The sequence below is a fragment of the Saccoglossus kowalevskii genome, chromosome 12 (genome assembly GCF_978046115.1).
Source record: "Saccoglossus kowalevskii chromosome 12, keSacKowa6.1, whole genome shotgun sequence".
NCBI lineage: Eukaryota > Metazoa > Hemichordata > Enteropneusta > Harrimaniidae > Saccoglossus > Saccoglossus kowalevskii.
This window is the reverse complement of record NC_140652.1, coordinates 37,444,607-37,466,690: the sequence shown is the minus strand read 5'-3', so window position 1 is coordinate 37,466,690 and position 22,084 is coordinate 37,444,607. Positions and strand designations below refer to the sequence as shown.

At 35.3% G+C, this 22,084-nt stretch overlaps 2 protein-coding genes across 2 annotated transcripts in view; one reads left to right on the top strand and one right to left on the bottom strand.

Annotated features, from left to right (window-relative positions):
- Nucleotides 1-20,640, bottom strand: part of LOC100371642 (lysosomal acid lipase/cholesteryl ester hydrolase-like) — a 52,095-nt gene extending 31,455 nt beyond the window's left edge. Inside the window, exon 1 of the mRNA XM_002739751.4 lies at nt 20,413-20,640. Coding sequence (XP_002739797.2) covers nt 20,413-20,568 — 156 coding nt within the window. The 5' untranslated portion in view covers nt 20,569-20,640. The remainder of the gene's footprint in view (nt 1-20,412) is intronic.
- A 586-nt stretch (nt 20,641-21,226) lies between these two features.
- LOC100371942 (uncharacterized) overlaps nt 21,227-22,084 on the top strand; it is a 102,886-nt gene continuing 102,028 nt past the window's right edge. Inside the window, exons 1-2 of the mRNA XM_085506645.1 lie at nt 21,227-21,678; nt 21,798-21,891. Coding sequence (XP_085362771.1) covers nt 21,587-21,678; nt 21,798-21,891 — 186 coding nt within the window. The 5' untranslated portion in view covers nt 21,227-21,586. The remainder of the gene's footprint in view (nt 21,679-21,797; nt 21,892-22,084) is intronic.

Below are 22,084 nucleotides of genomic sequence, written 5' to 3'. Positions count from 1 at the left end.
TATTTGAAAAAAGGAAATGTGTTTAAATAAGTTGCTACTAACAATACTATAATCTACAATACTACGTCCTTTGCTTTGATAGCAGGTAAATTTGCCAGTGAGGTCCCCTATGCACCTTCCATTTAGTATAATTAGGTCTGCACCAATACACAATTCTATCAGTTGGTTACCATACTGGTTTTTAACTGTTAGATCTTTCTGTTGTTCTTTCTCTGTATGGGTTTTTAGTATTTCCAGACTGCTGGTAAATAGGGTTGTCGAAAGTTGCCACATCTTTTTCATTTTTTATACGTGCATTAAAGTCTCCCGTAAGCATTACTGAGCCAAATTGAGAATATCTTGTGATATCATTTTCTAGTAGTACAAATAGGTTAGAATTTTTCCAACGAAAAATGCTGGATGACTGAGGACTCAAGTATAATGCACACAGAAATATATCTTCATCTAGTTGAAAGAATTCTTTATCTAGGCGAGCCCAGATAAAGTCATCACTGCTATTTGCCATTTGTTTTACACCCTGTTTATACAAGTTTTTAAAATACATAACAATCCCACCAGAGTTGGTACGAGCATTTTTATGTTTTTCCCTCCTAAAGGAATGAAAGTGGCAATAGTTGGGGATTTTAATCTTTGAACCAAAATCAGTTTTGGTTTCAACTAAACTAACAAAATCAAAATCACTAATACTATTTAAAAAATCTACGTCATTAATTTTCTGGACTAGACTGCCATAAATATTCCAAGTCGAAACTTTTAAACTGGACTTCATTGTGGAATGGCAGATAAAAAACAAAAACAAAAAAAACAGTAAGTAAGAGCAGATAAAGAGTGTTAAATACACTATTCTAGGTCAAATGTAAATATGTAAAAGTTACCTATTTCAGTGTAACATGCAGACAACTGGATTCAATTGTGGATAATGTTCATAATGCTGGTGAGTAAGTTCTCTATATGTTTATTTCTCGAGTTTCTTTGGTTACTTTTATAGTGTTTGTTGTCTTGTCTATATACCTGGCGTTGAGTGTTTTTTACTCTGAGATCTGGATTTTGCATTGAGTGAGTGTTGGATGGCTTGCCTCCAGGTTGCGAAGTTATGGTTCTGTATACATATCGTTTTATATTGCTTGCAATGAATCTGGTTCCTCTGTGGTTGGGGTGTACTTTGTCTTCAAATAGATATGTTTTGATGTTATTTTTGTTGTCAAGGAAGTTATGGTGAATATAATATACCTCAGTCTTCTGTTTGCTGAAGAGTTGTAATGATGTGTTGAACCTTGCTGCTGCTTCATTAAAGATATCTTTATCCAGTCTAGGGATGACACTGGATATGAATATTCTGCTTGTTGGATACATGCCACGTGTTACGTCAATTAAATCTTCATACTGGTCACAGCATTCTTGTAGGGGGATGCCGTTTTTTGGATCTTTAAATTTAGATTGCTTAATGAATGAGGATACATGATTTATCCCTTTACCATTCATTACTTTAACACAAGTTTTCCGTACTGTTGAAAATTTTTCAGGTATAATATGCTTCATTGTGGAATCTCCCACAATAACAATGTTGTAACTACCTTTGTTTTGAAAGCTGGGATCAGATTTGCTATTGTTGATCTGATTTTTACTGCGGATGTTGTTGTTTCTGTGCCTGGGGTGAGTAATTGTGCTACTGGATGCCAATTGATCATTGTCTGGAGTGACATCGGTAGATGAACAGCTCTGTTGTATATCGGTTGATTTTGGAGTATCTTCTAGAGAACTGTAGTAATTGTTGGTTGGTACATTTACTATGAATTCTTTTGCTTCTGCATTAAGAGCAAGTGTTTGTTGTTGCTGTACATTTGAAGCAGTACATATATCAGACTCATGCATGTAACTACCTGGATTTGAATTTTCCATTTTCTCTGTTTGCGAAGCGGTGCTTGTAGTAGTTGGTGCTCTCAAATTGTTTTTTGGACTCTGGATTTCTTTTAAGATGTTCATAATTATGTTTTGGGTATCATGTATTTTGTTGATGGATCTTTTCATGCTGGTAACATCAGAGTTAGTTTTGTTCAGTGATGAGGTTATCCCTTCCAGTTGCTCTTTAATTTCAACTTGCCATGTGGCAGTCAATTTATTGTGGTTGTTAAGTTTCGTTGTTATATTCAATTTTCCTTGCTGGATGTCATTATACTTGCTTGACATTTCAATATATTTAGTTTCAAGTGAATGTGTATGAATGTGTCATATGAATGTGTCAGACACAAGGTCACACAGCCACTGAAAAAAATCATTGATTTTGGTGTTTTCATATGCCGAATTTTTCCAATTATAGCTATCCCATTCCTTTATTTTTTTGGTTTCTAATAGCCTTACACATTTGGATGCCCCTACACATGGTAAAACAGACCTTGATGGGAAAACAAATTGATTGTGCCGATAAACAAGCTTGAAAATCTTTGCTGTTACTTCATGGATGTTTTCTAGGAGTTTATGTTTTTCAAAATACAAGGTCTTTAACAAAAATAACGTATACTTATTGTCGTCGGATTAACACCAAATTTTCACAGCTTTAAGGTGACAATGAGAGGAACTTGAATGTGTCCAGACAAACTATTTCATCGATTATTTACCATTGAGTTGTGGTTTGAGTTGGGGGCAATGTGACTAAAACAGTAGTTGAAATTCAGCACACTATTTTTTAAAACGCGTTGCTTGAATAAAACTGACCAGACACATTCAATTTACCAGACTATTGAACAACTAGGAAAAGTGAAAAAAATACTTCTTATCGCCAGCATAAATGCGCAATTATTTTTTTTACAGAAAAAGTAATTTTTCACCTTTGATTGAGTAACGCGTCGTAGAATGCAGATACGGGCATGCAAAATACACTTGTGAAAAGCTTGAAGTCTGGCGATTCTAAAAATATATAATTTCCCGGGTCTATTTGTAGTCATTTAGTCACAATTAGAAGATGAAAACAAGTATGCAAATAATAGTCCCGCTACCTTAAACTGGATGACGCGCAATTTGTTCAACAGTTTCCAGATTGTGACAGGAGATAAACAGAAGACCCAAGTCAAGGTAAGTTTTGTTAAAGTGTCGATGGCATTCCCTATATTACGAAAACAATTCAGGCAACAGAAGAATATCTTCTGTGGTGTTGTGGAATTTATACTGTGTCTGCGGAATTGTTGATTGAGGGTTCGAAGTCAGCAGTCAACATTTTGTTAAAAAGTGCACAAATAAATCAAATATCCAATGATACCAGTATATTTATTTCATTATTTTAACAACTTGCAATGGTGGAAGTTGATCAAACACAAGTTCTTACACCTAAATAAGTATCAAATATTTGTCAACACATTTATTCTGTTAATTTAACAACCTTGTAGAGGTGGAAATTAATTAAACGACAGGTATTTACTCACATATATATGGCCAATATTTGTCGACACATTTATTCTCTCAATTTAACAACTTGTAATGGTGTAAAATAATTAAACGAGAGTTGTCTATACCAAAATAAGTTTGAAATATTTATCCACACATTTATTCTCTCAATTTAACAACTTGTAATGGTGTAAAATAATTAAACGAGAGTTGTCTATACCAAAATAAGTCTCAAATATTTGTCCACACATCTATTCTCTCAATTTAACAACTTGTAATGGTGTAAAATAATTAAACGAGAGTTGTCTATACCAAAATAAGTCTCAAATATTTGTCCACACATTTATTCTCTCAATTTAACAACTTGTAATTGTGGGAATTAATCAAACGCGAGTTGTTTACACCAAAATAAGTATTAAACATTTATTGTCACAATTTAACCACTTGTTAATCAGTGCAACTTACCCGCAGACAGTGCACAACAGAGTATCATTATTGAGCAATTATTAACAGTAACGTGTCTTGGCATTAGGGTTAGGGTCAGGTCAGGTATGGGCAACGCAAATGGCAAACACCCAATTGGCAAGATGTACACTAACGGGTTATGGCATGCATAGAGTTTACACAAGTAAAAACACAAAATTGGCAATTTGTTGGACAATTGTAACTCAATAATAGAAATATGTTGTATTTCTATATATACATTGTATATAGACACTATATCAAATGCAAACACAACCAGTCAATCCATTGTGGTCTTGAGGGTCTACATAGTGATCAGGAAGACCCGGTTTCAAGCACACAACAAGCAACCACTGAGGGAAGACGTGCCTATCACCGGCTCCTGCTCCTGATACAACCAAGCAGTAACTAGTCCACATTTTCGCCAAATTATTTTTAATGATGAAGTGTTCGTTTATGCCAAGGAGACTTGCATTTGTGCCGATCGTGTGAATCTAAATGTTTCCCTCATCCCAACAAGACAGGCAAAGGTGGAGACAACGGCAAGATGGCGGACAACAGTGATGAGTTACCACATACCAGTATAGAAGACAGACTTGATTCATTATGCAACAAGTCATTGTCAATGACACGTCCCCGTTCCGTTCATATTTGAGTGACATATACATTCAAAGCAGATCATGACTGAAATGCACCTGCATATGTACAACACATTGTGCTAAATCTGAACAAAATCCATCCATGCATGACTGAGATCCGGTTCTGGAATTGTGAAAATACGTGATTTTGATGCATTTTCGGCCTTAAAATGGCCATCATTCCGCTATTGTTAAGCAGATCATGAAACAAAGGCACATATCTATTTGTGACATGATGTACCATGTGTGTGTGAAGTTTGAACTTGATCAATCCAGACATGTCTTGGATACGGATCCAGAACTGAATTCTTTAACAAAATGGCCGCCAGTCAGCCATTTCGAACTTGATCCGAAAAAAAAATGACGTGCATCAAGGTCCTATTATGTTTAATGTATGTACCAAATTTGAATGAAATCCGTCCATGCATAACTGAGATCCGGGTCCGGAATGGTGAAAATGTGCGATTTCAATGCATTTTCGGCCTTAAAGCGACCGCCATTTGGCTATCGTTAATGAGATCATGAAACAAATGCACATACATATTTGTGACATGATGTACCTTGTGTGTGTGAAGTTTGAACTTGATCAATCCAGACATGTCTCGGATACGGATCCAGAACTGAATTCTTTAAAACAAAATGGCCGCCAGTCGGCTATTTCGAACTTGATCCGAAAAAAAAAATGACGTGCATCAAGGTCCTATTATGTTTAATGTATGTACCAAATTTGAATGAAATCCGTCCATGCATAACTGAGATCCGGGTCCGGAATGGTGAAAATGTGCGATTACAATGCATTTTCGGCCTTAAAGCGACCGCCATTTGGCTATCGTTAATGAGATCATGAAACAAATGCACATACATATTTGTGACATGATGTACCTTGTGTGTGTGAAGTTTGAACTTGATCAATCCAGACATGTCTCGGATACGGATCCAGAACTGAATTCTTTAAAACAAAATGGCCGCCAGTCGGCTATTTTCGAACTTGATCGGAAAAAAAAAATGACGTGCATCAAGGTCCTATTATGTTTAATGTATGTACCAAATTTGAATGAAATCCGTCCATGCATAACTGAGATCCGGGTCCGGAATGGTGAAAATGTGCGATTTCAATGCATTTTCGGCCTTAAAGCGGCCGCCATTTGGCTATCGTTAATGAGATCATGAAACAAATGCACATACATATTTATGACATGATGTACCTTGTGTGTGTGAAGTTTGAACTCGATCAATCCAAGCATGTCTCAGATATGGATCCAGAACTGAATTCTTTAAAACAAAATGGCCGCCAGTCGGCCATTTCGAACCCGATCCAAAAAAAAAATGACGTGCATCAAGGTCCTATTATGTTTAATGTATGTACCAAATTTGAACAAAATCCGTCCATGCATAACTGAGATCCGGGTCCGGAATGGTGAAAATGTGCGATTTTGATGCATTTTCGGCCTTAAAATGGCCGCTATTCGGCTATCGTTAATCGGATCATGAAAAAAATGCATGTGCATATGTCCCATATAATGTGTGATGTATGAGTGAAGTTTGAACTTAATCGGTCCATGCATGTTCGAGATACAGGTGATCACGGACGGACGGACGGACGCACACAGGGCAAAACATAAGTCCCCGTTTTCGGACTGCGTCCGAACGGGGACTAAAAAGGTAGACAAATTATCAAGTATGCAAACTACACTGTGTGAAGTGCAGAAGTCCATGAACTTCATGAACTCTTTCTTCGAAGAATTTAATGCATTACGCAATGAAAACAAATCAACTTATCACAACAGAGCATAAGCTGAACGGAGCTCAGAATGAAATTGAATCCCTGCAACATTACACCAGACGTAACAACCTAATAATCCAGGGAATACCTGAAAAAGAAGATGAAATCACTAACGACATAGTCGTTCAAGTAGCCGAAGCCGTAGGAGTGCATGATTCTGAACATGACATCGACATCAGCTATCGACTTCCCTGTAATCGTGAGCAAGCAACATCAAATATAATCGTTCGTTTCACACGTCGGACAGTCCACAATCAATTGTACAAGGCAACATCTGATCTAGGAATCGGGGGACTACGAGACACAAACAACAAAATATACATAAATGAACAACTAACTGAAAAGGGCAAAAGACCATTTCACGAAGTCAACATTAAAAGGAAAGCAGCCAAATGGAAGTTTCTATGGACTGATAATGGAAAGATCTTAGCGTGAAAAGAGTCGGGATCGCTCGCTGTGAAAATCTCGTCCTTGCAAGAAAGTTTCCATTGAAGCTTTATACATTCACAGCTCTCTGTCATTCATTCAAATTAAACATTGTGAATCGATTTTTGTGGAATCCATTGTCAATAATAGACTCGTCATAGGTGTTAACTACCGAAAACCTAACACATCTTATCATGAATACATTGACAGTTTAGAAGTATGCCTATCCCAGTTGTCAGCTCGTGTTAAAAAGCGTATCATCCTCGGTGACACGGCACATAATACCACACCTGTTTCTAACTATCTCACCCTACTCAATGCTTATAATTTCGCCCAGACACTGCTACTCGCGTTCTGAAAAGTTCTGATATCGGTGAAGAATTTAATAAATATTTCACAAATATTGGCCCGAGTCTTGCCGCTAGTATAACGAACACGTGTGACTTTCGACAATATCTCACCGGGAGCCAAATTAAATTGGTATTTTTCCACCCAGTAAGCGAGTCCAAAGTTTTCAATTAAATCCCTTAATCCCAATAAATCAGCAGGACATGACGAAATACACCCTAAAACATTAATTCATTCAGCTAACATTATTGCTCACATTATCAATTGTTTGTTAAGCCAAGGCGTTTTTCCTGATGACTTAAAAATTGCTAAGATTACACCCTTTACAAAAAAAGGTACTCCAACAGAGGCCAGTAACTATCGCCCTATTTCAATCCTACCAATCCTTAGCAAAATATTTGAATCTATTGTGAATAAACAATTTATAAGTTTCCTTGAAAAAAATCACATACTTTCAAACACGCAATTTGGTTTTCGCCAAAAAACATAACACTAAACTCGCCCGAGCTGACCTGGTCACCAACATCGCAGATAACATGGACACTGGCTGCATTACTTTTTATTGACCTGGAAAAAGCATTTGATACAATTAATCACAAAATCTTACTTCACAAACTTGAACATTATGGTATCAGAGGTCTTCCGTTACAATGGTTTGAAAACTACCTTTCCAACCGACAACAATCAGTCAATATTGATAAAACACTATCTTCTTTCAAAGAACTAAAGTGTGGTGTTCCACAAGGAACGATTTTAGGCCCGATTTATTTCTAGTTTATATCAATGATATTTTAAATCCAGGTACGGCCTGTGGGGCACTGCACCGTAGCAATAGGGACAGGCAGTTTGGGAGGTCAAAGAGAATAACACACGCATACACATAGATGTCTTGGATCCATATAGGGGGTAGTTTATTACTAAAGCATTATGAAACAAGTGTTTTCACAAGGAATATGCAAATTTATGCAAATGCTATGTAAATGTGAACATGCTGACTTTGAAAACACTTGTAACGTACATATCTAAAAACCACAGACTAAACTAAACTAAACTAAACTACATGATTATAAAGTCACCACAAAGAACAGTTACTACAGAGGGCAGTTTGATCATTAATGGGTCACCAATAGAGGGCGTTTGTTCCACACAGTATTTAGGCGTGACAATTGACTGTAATTTAACGTGGAAACCTCATATAGATTTACTAACTACATTAATCTCCATGAAAGTGGGTATTATTTCACAGATTCGGCATTATGTTCCAAGATCAATTCTTCTTCTCCTTTATAATTCCTTAATACTTCCCCATATTTCTTACTGTTTAGAGATTTGGGGAAACACATACTCGTCTTTCCTTGAACCAATCAACAATTGTTACCGGCTACTGGCTAAATAGTCGTCAACTGTGACGATAATACCGGCTACTTTTATGTGAAGAAAATATTTTATCAAGTTTTTAACCAGTCTCCTAACTTGTGTGAAAATTTACAAAAATAAAAATTTTGTCATTTATCATTTATGCTAAAATGATTGTTACTGACAACCCAATGGCAACTTCTTAAGCGAACGCAAAGCTGAACTTCTGGGTTTAATGCATTCAGGGAAGATTGGAACATGATCGGTTCGTAATCGGATGTATGGTTCTCAACAGCTTCAATTTGATTAGGAGACCATCGCTTCAGTTCGGGCAGTCACCATTTTGAAATTCCAAGCTCTCCTCATTGTTTATGTGACCTCGGCTCATTTGCGTTATAATGGAGCCCAGTATGTTTTCAAAGCCAGCAAACAGTAACAGGAAAAGGACTGGGCAGCAACAAGATTCAATCACCAAGTTTTTCAAGATCGCCGATTCCACAAAAACTGTTGCCACAGGTAAATATTTTTTGCAATGTGCATTTGATTGTCAAACGTTAGTGTCTTAAATAATGTCCACAGAAAAAGCACACCCAGAAAAAGACGCATCGCTAATTAACCTAAGAGGTGATAGCATGCTATTTTGCCCAACTTGCTTTCATTTATTTATTTACTGACCTTCATGGATTTTTATTTAAATTTATTGGCTTTGAAAAATACCTTTATTCTATTTTTTATGATTTTGATTTGTATTTCATTTTATTTTTGTTATTTATTATTTGCTGTACACTACATTACAGTTTTATGTTTTTTTGTTTTGACCCATAAATCTCGATATCCATGCCTGAATGCTTCATAACACTTAAAATATTTTATTATTATATTTATTTATATAATTTTAGCTAATACTGAGGATGACCATCAACCTGGAACTTCAGCCAGAATGATCCTGAAACCAGTGCTTGCCAATGTTACAGAGGGTGACACTTATGAAATTAAAACTGCTGAGAAAACATCTAAAACACCAAAAGAAGTAACCCCGGATATGTGTCCAGCTTCTGAGGGAAGAAAAGAATTAATAACAGCATTTCCATCCTTATTTGAGGACAGTGATGAGTATGATCCTCATGCCCATTGCCCATAAATTCTGTATATGTCATGACATATGTGTTGTGTTGTCAGCTATCTGAAGGAGACCTGATGACAGTGAAATGTGGTGGAACTTATAGTAAATTTTCTCATTCATGGATCAATGACAGGGAACTTGCATATGATAGTATTACTGATCTCTGGTGGTTGATGTATGTGGAAAATGTTGGCATGAACTGTCTACTGTGTAGAAAACATGATGCCCATAATCAGTTTAATAAATCTAAAGTTTGGAATATTGGACCATCGACAAGACTTCGCAAACGAGCTGTGAAAGAACATATTCAATCAACAGAATATCAAAATGCAATTAAAAGTGAAATGATGCAGCATGTATCTGTATTCCACAAAACTATTGAAGAAAAAAAAGAAGTTAATAATGTTATGCTAGAAAAAGTGTTTACAGCAGTATACTGGTTAGCCAAGGAAGAAATTCCTAATGAAAAACCTTTACTTGAAACTTGAATTGACGAGATGCAATATTTTAGCCATCGTAGTAGACCTTCTATTAGAGAGATCTTTCTGACTATAGGAGAAACTATCAAAGAACTTGTCCTAGAAAGGGTTCAGAACTATAAATCGTATATAATTCTCGCAGATGAAACTAGTGATATTGCAGTGATGGAACAACTTATTGTCTTTTTAAAATATTTTGATTTTCATCAAAATAAACCAGTGACAGTTTCTTTCAATGGAGGCATTAAAAGATCCCTGTGGTACAAATGCAGAATCTGTTACAAAAAAGCTGGTTTTTATCTTGGAGGAAGCAAACCTACTTATCAGTAATTTAAAAACTTTTGTATCTGATGGCGCCAGCACAATGCCAGGGAAATTAAACGGTGTAGCTGCTAGGCTTCGTAGACCTAACAAACTCCTACTGAATTTCCATTGCATATGCCATAGACTTGCGCTTGCTTGCACTGACACTTGTAAAGAAGTTAAATATATCAAAGAAGTGGAGCATTTATTATTACAAACATGGAGCTTCTTTGAACATTCTCCTCAGCGTACCAATGTTTTCATTGAAGTGCAGAATGAATATGCAAAAGCAAACTAGTCAAAAAACAGTAAAACTTTAATTGCTTCAAAAATTCGAAAAGCCTGTGCCACACGTTGGTTTTCATTTGACAACAGTGTTGCCAGTGCAATGAAAAACTGTGTGCCACTAATGCACACTATAAAAGCACTTGCGAAAGACTCTTTAGTTGTTGGTTTATTGAAAAAAATGCAAAGTTCTTAGGAACGTTATATATCCTGCATTCTGTGTTGCCTGTGTTAAGTATTCTCAGTAAAACCATTCAAACAGGAGCACTCAACTTCTCACATGTTGAACCTGCAATAAATTCTACTATTGAGACTTTATCAAATTTAAAAGATCCAATCTTGGACATGGAAGCAGATCTGAAAGGAAAATTTGCAATATTAGAACTTAGATTTAGTGAAAATGACAAACAAGTAATAAAATCACTGTATCAGAAATACATTCAATGTCTAAAAGAAAACATTCACAGACTGTTTGATGACTGTTTAAACATTCTATATTGTTTTCATATATTTGACCCACTGAGTTTACCAGAGGGACCTGAAATGATAAATTATGGATTAAGTGAACTCAACCGTCTTGCAGAACATTATTTCCAAGACTCTGAAAATAAAGGCTTAAATTACAAGCTGAATGGGGAAACTTTAAAAATGATATGGTTAAATGTAAGAAAGATATTCCAACTTTTCATACTGCCGACACCACTTCTGGTCTGAAGCATGGTTCTCAGACTCCTTTGGAATGGGCACTGATCAAAGTACTCAGTGAGAAGTCAACATATGCATATTTTTTTCCTACAATAGCTGAAGTAGCACTATGTGCACCTATTACAAATGCTTGGCCGGAAAGGGGGTTCAGTGCTCTTAAATGACTGAAAAATATCATACTGAATAGTTTGATACATATCACTGTAAATGGACCCGACATGTACTCAGAAAAAGCAAAAATCAGTAAGTAAATGGTTAAGTGCCAAAAAAAAGAAGAAAAATACACAGTGTCAACATTGCTTCAACTTCAAATCAGCTAGACCCACTACCAGTAACTGCAAGTACTGTGGAAATGGTTGATAAACAAGTTCAGTGCAGTCGTGATTATGATTAATTGATGGCTAATATTGATTTAATCAAAGATCATTTGCAACAAGCAAAAAATGCCATCTTCGATGACAATAGTGACAATGACAATGAAAGTGACTCTTGGGATCCAGTTTCTTGGGACATGTGTAATGGAGACTAATTTGTTTATAGCCAAAAATAAATTGAAATAGATATTAAAAATAGCAGTCTTTTCACCTTCATTTCACTAAAACCTCTGGAGCGCAGACGCACAGAGTAAAGTTTGATTTCAGTATTTCCTTCTGCTTTTTCAAAACAACCACCTACTCCAAAAGTTATCTACATCCCTGTACAATAAATCATTATCTGGACCCAATACCCCACAATTATGCAACACGTTTAGCAATGACTGATAGTTTTTATATCCCCAAAATAAATCTAACTTTATGCCAGAAAACAATTAAATTTACTGCAACACACCATTGGAATTCCCTTCCTAGCACAAACAAAAATGAAATAAACAGACACACATTTAAAACCAAATTAAAAAAATGCTCTCCTAAGTCAGTGAAATGACGAAATGTCTACTATAATTTCATTTCATATGTTTTTTTGTACATATATTTTTTTGTTTTTTTTATTGTTACTATTCGAACTTTGTATGATTAAGTTTTTACCCCAAGTTATTGACAAAAATGCTTCAATCAGTTTATTTTCTTTCATCTCTTTTGTTAATTCAAGACTTTGAATCTATTCAATTATTTAAATGTACAACTATGTACCTGTATATGACTTATTAATATTATTATTTATTGTTTACTTTGTTCATTCTTTATAAGGGTCATGGACTAGACTTGTTCCAGGGAACTATTTTCATGATCCTCACTATAAACAATTTATATAAATATCTAAAAATATATATAATTCAAATTATAAACTTATTTACTTTATTTTATTTACTCATCTGTTTATATATCACATTTATTTGTATATTATTATATGTATATATGTTTATAGTGAAATAAACCAGAATCCAGTACGGTTAGCACGATTTTTGAATGCTAGTGAGAACAGTGCTCCTATAAGTAGGACTTAAATCGTATCACTTGCATCACGGACTGGACACTCCCACAAAAGATATGAATCAAAGAAAGCTTAGAAAGAACTCCCGTGTGCTGGGAGTATTGAAGACACATTAAAAATTAATTCAAAATTACTTGTACATGAGATATTGATGGAAAAGCTGAAAACTAATTATGTAAATCAGGTAACTAATACGAACAGAACAGAGCAAAAAAATTCTGAATTATTATGCTAATTAGAGAATTAATATTAATCAAAATTAATCAGGTCTGTCTATTGTCCTAGAGCATTTATGTACCAAATTTTATTCAAATGTGATGATCAATAATTGAGATATCAGTGTTAATTAATTACGTTAATTAGGTGATTAATAAGCATAAATATTTACCAAAAACTAATTGGGTTTCTGCATAGTTCTCTTTAAAAGTTTCATTAAAATCCAATTTGTGGTTCTTTATATATCAGTGGAACATTATGCAAATTAGGTAATTAACATCCAATTAAAACCAATCAGGTGTCTGCATAAACCTAGATTATGTTGCTGAAAATTAATTAATTATGCAAATTAGGTAATTAATATGTACTCATATTACCCTAAAAACTATCAGGTCTGTGCAGTGTCCTATGACATCTATGTACCAAGTGTCATTGAAATGTGATGATTACTACTTGAAATATCAAAAGCTGAAAATTAATTAATTATGCAAATTAGCTAATTAATATACACTGATATTACCCTAAAAACTATCAGGTTTGTGCAGTGTCCTATGACATCTATGTACCAAGTTTTATTGAAATGTGATGATTAGTACTTGAGATATCAGTGGAAAAGCCGAAAATTGATTAATCATTATGCAAATTAGGTAATTAATATTGCACAGATTTCTACCCAAAACTAATCAAATCTGCGCATTAGTTTGGAGCATCTGTGTGCCAAGTTTCAACAAAATCCAATGAGTGGTTCTTTAGATATCAGTGGAACAGTCATGGAACAGCTAAAAATCAGCTAATTATCATGCAAATTAGGTGATTAATATGCATGGCTTTTTACCAAAACCTAATCAAACCTGCGCATTGGCCCAGAGCATCTATGCACCAGGTTTCTTTAAAAACTGATGTATGGTTCTTGAGATATCAGTGGAACAGATGGACACACATACACACACACCCACACACACATACACACACACACACACACACACACACACACTAACTGCAAAGACTCCCTTTTTGTGCTTCGCACACGGGAGTCAAAAACGTTAAAAACATAAACAGCAACTTCAGAATATCAAGAACTCAAGTCAGAAAAACAGAACACAAGAATACTATCCTCACATGGAAGCCAGTCGCAGTACGAACACAATTGACAGCTGCAAGTCACATGCAACAACAACAACAGACACGAGGATAATTGCTGCTCTCCAAATGGGTCCCTTCTTTTGTATTGACCCCCTAAAGATTACTAATTCCCCCTTTCTAACTCTTGCCCCCAAAAATAATATATCTCCCCTGTTAGAATGTATTGACCCACTAATTATTGAATATTCATGAGCATAGGAACTGCCACATCATGAATAAATTAGCATAATTTTAAAAAATTTGCATAAAGTGTAGGTACTCTTCTGAAGCCCTGATAAAATTATATCTCAAAAGTAAATATTTGTGGTATATTGTAAGTCTAACAAGAAGTGTTACTATAAATATCCAAACATATTTTAGTATAACGTAGTAACTACTTTCCATTGGTGTGTTTTAGTTGAGCAAAAACAACTTAACACAAGCTGAGATAGCTCCGCTGTTAGCAATGCACATTTCAATTAATGAACTGAAGACATCATTAGAAAATAAACAATATGTATAGTATCAAAGCAATCTGACTTACAGTTTTTAACAAGAAGTCGAAAATATCACTTTCTACCAAAAATGACAAAAATATTCACCAAAATTAGAGAATTTAAGATATCATCACGAAATGAACAAATCTGAGAAAGGTCTACATGTACAATGTAGTATCTATATATGTAATATCAAAGCAATTGAACTTTTGGTTTTTAACAAGAAGTCGAAAATATCACTTTTTACCAAAAATGACAAAAATATTCACCAAAATTAGAGAATTGAAGATATCATCACAAAATGAACAAATCTGAGAGAGGTCCACATGTAGTACAAAATGTACCTATATATGTAATATCAAAGCAATCGGACTTACAGTTTTTAACAAGAAGTCGAAAATATCACTTTTTTATACCAAAAATGACAAAAATATTCACCAAAATTAGAGAATTTAAGATATCATCAGGAAATGAACAAATCTGAGAGAGGTACACATGTAGTACCTTTATATGTAATATCAAAGCAATTGGACTTGCGGTTTTTAACAAGAAGATAAAAATATCATTTTTTACCAAAAATGACAAAAATATTCACCAAAATTAGAGAATTGAAGATATCATTACAAAATGAACAAATGTGAGAGAGGTCCACATATAGTACCTATATATTTAATATCAAAGCAATTGGACTTGCGGTTTTTAACAAGAAGTTGAAAATATAACTTTTTACCAAAAATGACAAAAATATTCACCAAAATTAGAGAATTAAAGATATCATTACAAAATGAACAAATCTGAGAGAGGTCCACATGTAGTACCAATATATATATTATCAAAGCAATTGGACTTGCGGTTTTTAACAAGAAGTCGAAAATATCACTTTTTACCAAAAATGACAAAAATATTCACCAAAATTAGAGAATTGAAGATATCATCATGAAATGAACAAATCTGAGAGAGGTCTACCCAAGGTACATATACACGAAGTATCAAAGCATTCAGGCTTGTAGTTTTCAAGAAGAAGTCGAAAAAGTAAAACATTGACACGGACGACGACGGACAATCACTCATATAATAAGCTCCGCTCGACAAAGTCGACAGCGAAGCTAAAAAGTTGTCCCGAAATTTTCGAACTGTCTGGAAATCACCATAGACATGAAAGGGTCGACCAGGCTTTTGAACGCCATACTGTTTTTTTCAAAAATATGTAATTCAAATTATCAAATTTTTTAGTGGAATCACAGTTCCTCTATCACAGGGACTGTGGTTGCATCATACTATTTTCAAGAACGTTGGCAAATCACTTTTCAAAAATCGTTATTTTGAAATGTCTGTAAATCATTTTAAGGTCTATTAAATAAACCCAAGTGCTTTTTTGGGGTCGAACAGGTGGTGAATATGTTAATCATCTCACTGTTGCGTGAATTGTGATTTTGGGTTGGCAAGAAAAAAACAACGAACAGTAATAAGTCACGCTCCATGAATCTGACAACGTTCATGCTTTTTTGATGACCTGCTACAAAAAAGACAGTCTTCCTAAATAAGATAAACCATGCCATAAACAAGTCATGCATGGCACAGTCCCAGTTAGTTATCAAATTTAAGATATGTAGTTATGTTTATAGTAATATAGCTGGAATATAACCATGTCAGGAATATGATTTTTTTAACATTAAAATAATTGACATTTGTATCTGATCCTCAAACAAGTACTTGTCCATATTGAGAGATATTGCTCTGGAACAGCATTCAAAATCAGCCATTTTGAATACATGTATATATATATATATATATATAAAACATGATGTATAACGAATATATAAAATTTGAATATAATCAGTCAAAGTATTTAAGAGATATGGCTCTAGAAGCCCAATCATTAAAACAAAATGGCCGCCAGTCAGCTATTTTGAATCCAATCTGAAAATAAAATGACATGCATCAGGAACCTGTAATGTCTAATGTGTGTTATAAGTTTGAACAAAATCCATCCATAAATGCAAGAAATGCTTGATATTTCAAGGATTTTTTTAGCACAAAAATAGCACACTTTGAAAAAGATCATCAAACCAATATATCCGTATATCTGTGACATGATGTATAATGAATATTAAAAATTTGAACATAATCAGACAAAACAAGTCGGACATATGGATCTGAAAACCCATTCATTAAAACAAAATGGCCGCCAGACAGCCATTTTGAATCTGATCTGAAAAATAAAATGACGTGCATCAGGAACCCGTAATGTCTAATGTATGTACCAAGTTTGAACGAAATCCATCCATAAATGCCAGAAATCCTTGATATTTGATGATTTTTTAGTACAAAAATGACAACCTTTCGGCCATTTTGAATAGGATCGTCAAACTAATATATCTATGACATGATGTATAATGAATATTTAAAATTTGAACATAATCAGTCAAAACAATATATTGGAGATATGGCACGAGAACCACATTGATTAATACAAAATGGCCGCCAGTCGACCATTTTGAATGTTATCTGAAAAACAAAATTATTTGCATCAAGGTCCCATAATGTCTAATGTATATACCAAGTAAATTAGTTTGAGCAAAATCCATATGTAAACAGCCGAGAAATGGTTGCTTTTTATGATTTTTTAGCACAAAAATGGCCGCCATTCGGCCATCTTGAATCAGATCATGAAACAACTTGACGTGCATATGTATGATATCATGTATGATGTATTTGTGAAGTTTGATTGATTTGATTTGTGAAGTTTGATTGATTGTGACACATGCACAGACGCACGCACGGAGGTCAAAACATAAGTCCCCGTTTTCGGACTGCGTCCGAACGGGGACTAAAAATGTGTGAGAAAATGAATGAGTGAATGTGTTTTTTTTACTTCAGTGCACACAGTGTGGATGATACATTGCTTATAAAACACATTTTACTCTCACAGTGTGTGCTACATGTGGTGGGCGTTTCACCACTTTCACTTTCTTGAAATCATTTTTTTTTGCTTTTCGTTTAGTTATTTCGCCTTCTCATGTAAGCATGCTATGATGTGTTATCAGTTGCTCTCTGACATGACACTGTTTTACAGATTACATATCTATATTTGCTTGTTTCCAATTGCTTCTTATCTTTCAATGCCCCTACAAATGTTATAACAGACTTACATGTATGTGAAAACAAGCCGCTGGCATCGATGAACAGGTTGAAAAATCATTGCCATAACTTCATGAATGTTTTCTAGATATTTAACTTGTCAAATTACAAGCATATTAGTGTCGTTGGATAAACACCAAATTTGCAAAGCTTTAAATTATGGCTCCAGGTGTATAAAAGGAAAGATGGCCATATGCAGTATTTCAGTATGCAAATGACACCCAAGCATGAAACATTGCTCTGCAAAATCACTTTTGACAATCTTAACGCCTGTAGTGCGTTATTTTTATATCATCATATTATCATATTATATCACTCAAATATGAATAATTCCGCAATAGAATTTTTATGTTAATTTTGGAGCCATGTTAGTGTAATTTCCATGTAAAGGCGACGGGGAAGCATGATTCAAACAGTCGTTTTGACTGCTCAAAATGGCCATCAGTCATGGGTTTATGAAAATGCAAGGTGTTAATCAGAGTTGTTTGTTCAATCTCTAAGAAGTTATGTTTATATATAGGAGTTGATGATGTAAGTGATATCATGTGCTACGTTCACACGACAGCATTTTATCGGAGCCCAACGACTCGAGCCAGCAAAAATGGCTGTGTGAACGCGTTTGGCTCGAGCCAAGTTCGGCTCCACTAAACCCTCAGGGTTGAACTCTGATAGGGTTGAGTCCCGACATGGCTCCAATCGTGTAAACGCATCGGGCCCAAGTATCGGAGCCAAAATCACGCCCTCAATCGTCTTCTTCGAGTAACCTCTCATTTCAATTATGGCGGAGACAACATCTTTCATAATTTCACGCAATTTCCTGCTTGAATAAGAGGTACACGTCCTAGTGTATAGTAACGAATCATTGCGATAGATTGATAGGTCAATGGGAAACAAAAAATGGTGTACGAAATTATGCGACAAAAACTTGAAAGAACGACTGAACGGAAACTTTTTAAAGACACTAAAGATAAAAATCGTAGAAGCGATCGTGGTACGGTGACGTGTTCCTGGTAGGTTTAGATTCTTCCATAGTCCCTCTATGATAGATAGAGAGAATCTGTGATTCTTCCTACTAGTTTAGATATCACTACAGTTGAATAGTTACAAAATGGTAATTTTGCATGACAATACTAGTAACTTGAGCGAATAGGCTGTAGTAAACATATTGTAGCTGCCGTGTTTCCTGTTTATTCGAAATACTAGTACCAAAATTTTAATACCAGTCATTGTCTTTTCTACCTCCATGGTCAGGCTCCTTTTTCTCCTAGCTCAACAGCATCATGCCATGTAAAGAAAAAACACAAGCACGACACTAAAATCGTTTTCAGTCACTAATTATTCAAGGGCACTGTTCCGCTCGGCTCTGATCGAACTGAATCTAACTCTGGCAGATCTCGGCTCTCGTTCGGCTCCCGACCGTATGAACGCATTGTAGATAATCTCCTGTTAATCCGTGGGAGGAGCAGTAGTTCGAGTCCGATAGAATGCTGCCGTGTGAACATAGCAATGGAGTTAATAGGAAATGATATGCTGTGAGCTGTTTGTTTGGCCACTTAAGGGGCGTCGCGGCACTCCACAAAGTGTTCTGTGCGAAGTGCAGATGGCACGAGCTAGGGTATGCACGAGAGGGAGGGACTGTGCTTAAACGTTCCAATAACTTCCTTAGTATATGTGTGCAAAAAAAAAGACATTCGTGGTTACAGGGCTTGTAAACTTGCTGGATTCTTATTTTTACCGTCGGCAAACAGAGGTGAACTAGGTCAGTTACGAGAAAAGAAAAAAATTGTTTTCACCCCATTGTCGATGAAAAGACGAATCAAGCTGTGGATACTGGCCTAGATTAGTTCATTGGCGGATGTGACAGGCCTGGTTGGTCATGATAACATGATAATAACGGGGTTCGTTTGAGGGGCTTGTCAACAAATACGTCTCAAACAATATGTGGAGTATGCTTCTCAAATTTAATATATGACGTTCTGGACAATTTAAAACGTACAAATGTGTCCCACATTTAGAATGTAGATACAGACATGGTGATTTAAAAAATCAGGGTCTTTTTGTAGCCATTTAGTCACAATACAATGTAATATTCTCGCTATCTTAATTAGTCTAGGTACTTACTATGTTGTTGTCTGTTTTCATATTGCAATATTGTTATGACTAGAAAGAAAGTTGTAAATTATGTGCACGAAACTTATCGGGGAAGTTTATTAGGGTTATTAGAACATTGATTAAGACTTTCCCAAGGATGTTGTAAATTACCAATAAGAATCTTGTATGTACTCAATGTAACAAACGACATACCTCTTGATATAACCAAAGACAATAGAAAAGATGTCTTTGATATAACAACAGAGGTAAAAAAAAAATATTATAACTGTTAACTCAAGACGGTTATGTAACACAGTACAGGCCTTGATTTTCCCAACAAACAAACCTGTTGTGTTTACATGCAAGAAGCTGAGAGACGGGTCAATCAAAAACTGTGCAAAATAACTTATTCTTCATTTAGTATTGTGGTATTTTTTTTTTGTTTCCATGATAAAATTGCTGTAATGCATTTTTTCTATGCAAGTTATTATTTTTTTCAATTCTGTAATCGCCCCCGAATTTCCAATGGTCAACCCCTCCTACCTTAGCTCCGGTACATGCTGTTGCCGACACGGGGTGGTAGAGTTAAAAAACACTCAACATTTAAAAAGCGCTTCACATATCTTACCGCGTTCATGTTTTCTTCTGGGTCTCCTCTAAACATTACATCTGCAAATAATTTATCTGCAGCTACCGATCTTGCATTGTACACAGAAAACAACAGTACGGAGGAGACAAATGTAGCAACCAGCAACTTCATGATCAGAACTGAGTCACATGACATGACAGAATCATGTGACCATTATTTGGACCGTGCCATTCTTGTTTGGGTAGGCGAGCGTACACATATCAAACAGAACAAAGGAATGCGGTGTTTTTGAAGATTTTCGTATTAAAAAGAAATTAAGAAAACAATTGGCACGTGTTCCCGAACTGTACAATGGAAAACACAACCACTCAAAGTATAAATAAATAAATATCGAACGATATGTCTTTTCGGGATTTTGAAATATTGATAATTTTTTTTTCATTTCTATTTGATACACAATTTTAATGAGTGTTACATAATTTATCTATTCCGTGTCTCTTTATTGTTGTAAGTTTCTGAGAAAAGCAAAAGCAATACGTTTGAACGAAAATACAAATATGCACTACATTTTGTTATGCGAAATAGAAAGTAAAGAACGACCTTCAATGCAACGAGAAACACTTTTGTGTGGACAAGTTCAGTATCCCCGCCATAGCATATCACGCTGGAATTTAAAAGAAAAAAAAAACGGAAGATTTTTTATGTTGACCTCAAGGTTAAAATGTTTTTATGTGCCGGTCAATTTGTGTTTATTTGTTATGGAAGCCGCCATATTGATTGAGCCTGCCTAGGCATTGTTCATTTAGCTGACCCCCTCTAGGACTAATTGAAAAATTCGGCATGTTCATTATTTTTTGTTGCGATTTTTTGTGTCGATCCCATTTCTATATTGAACTTTATACCGCCTTAATTTGATCACAGCTTAACGTTATCGCCGGATTTCTCCTGCGGTTTAAACGCCGAGGTTCCGAAGTTGGATAAATGTCCAAGATATTTGTCAGTTGTGATGTAAATTGGTCGTTTTGGATAGCTGGAAAACCGAGTTTGTGCGTCGAGTTTCAGTGTGTTGGGATTCGAGACTGAAGGTCTTTTGTGGAAGTGGGTGCATCAGTGATCAGCATTGGAAATGTGAACTCACTTCACGACTTTACTTAATATAACTCGAATTGCTAATGATCTACTATTCTTTGCGAAGGAAAAATCGCAGATAACTATGGCGAAACATCTCGGAAAGGACCCCGATGACTACGAAAGGGAGTACGAGTCGTTTTTGAACGACCTCAGACGGTTTCATGCAGCCAAGGGGTGAGTGATTTGCTCACGTTTAGTTTATCTCAATATTTGGGTCTATTTCCCGATTTCTGGTATCGGAACTTAGTGATTTACCGTCTCCGATCACTGATTGACTCTATTTTATTTAATAGGACTGCGTTTTTAAAACCGCCGGCGTTTGGTCGGCAAGAATTGGACTTGTATTTGCTATACAGTAAAGTGACTGCTATGGGAGGTTTTACGAAGGTACGTTTTTGCTCATCTTCAGAAAAATATCTGCTCCGCCTGTATTGTTATTTCTCGCTCTCCACTGAGAAGTTTCTGCTACTCCGTATAACTCGGTTTGTTTATATACTTTGTGTCGTGTCGTGTTGTGGAGTAATATTTAGAGATATTTTTATAATTTTGTTCGGTTTCTGAGCAGCAGTATTGTCGAAGT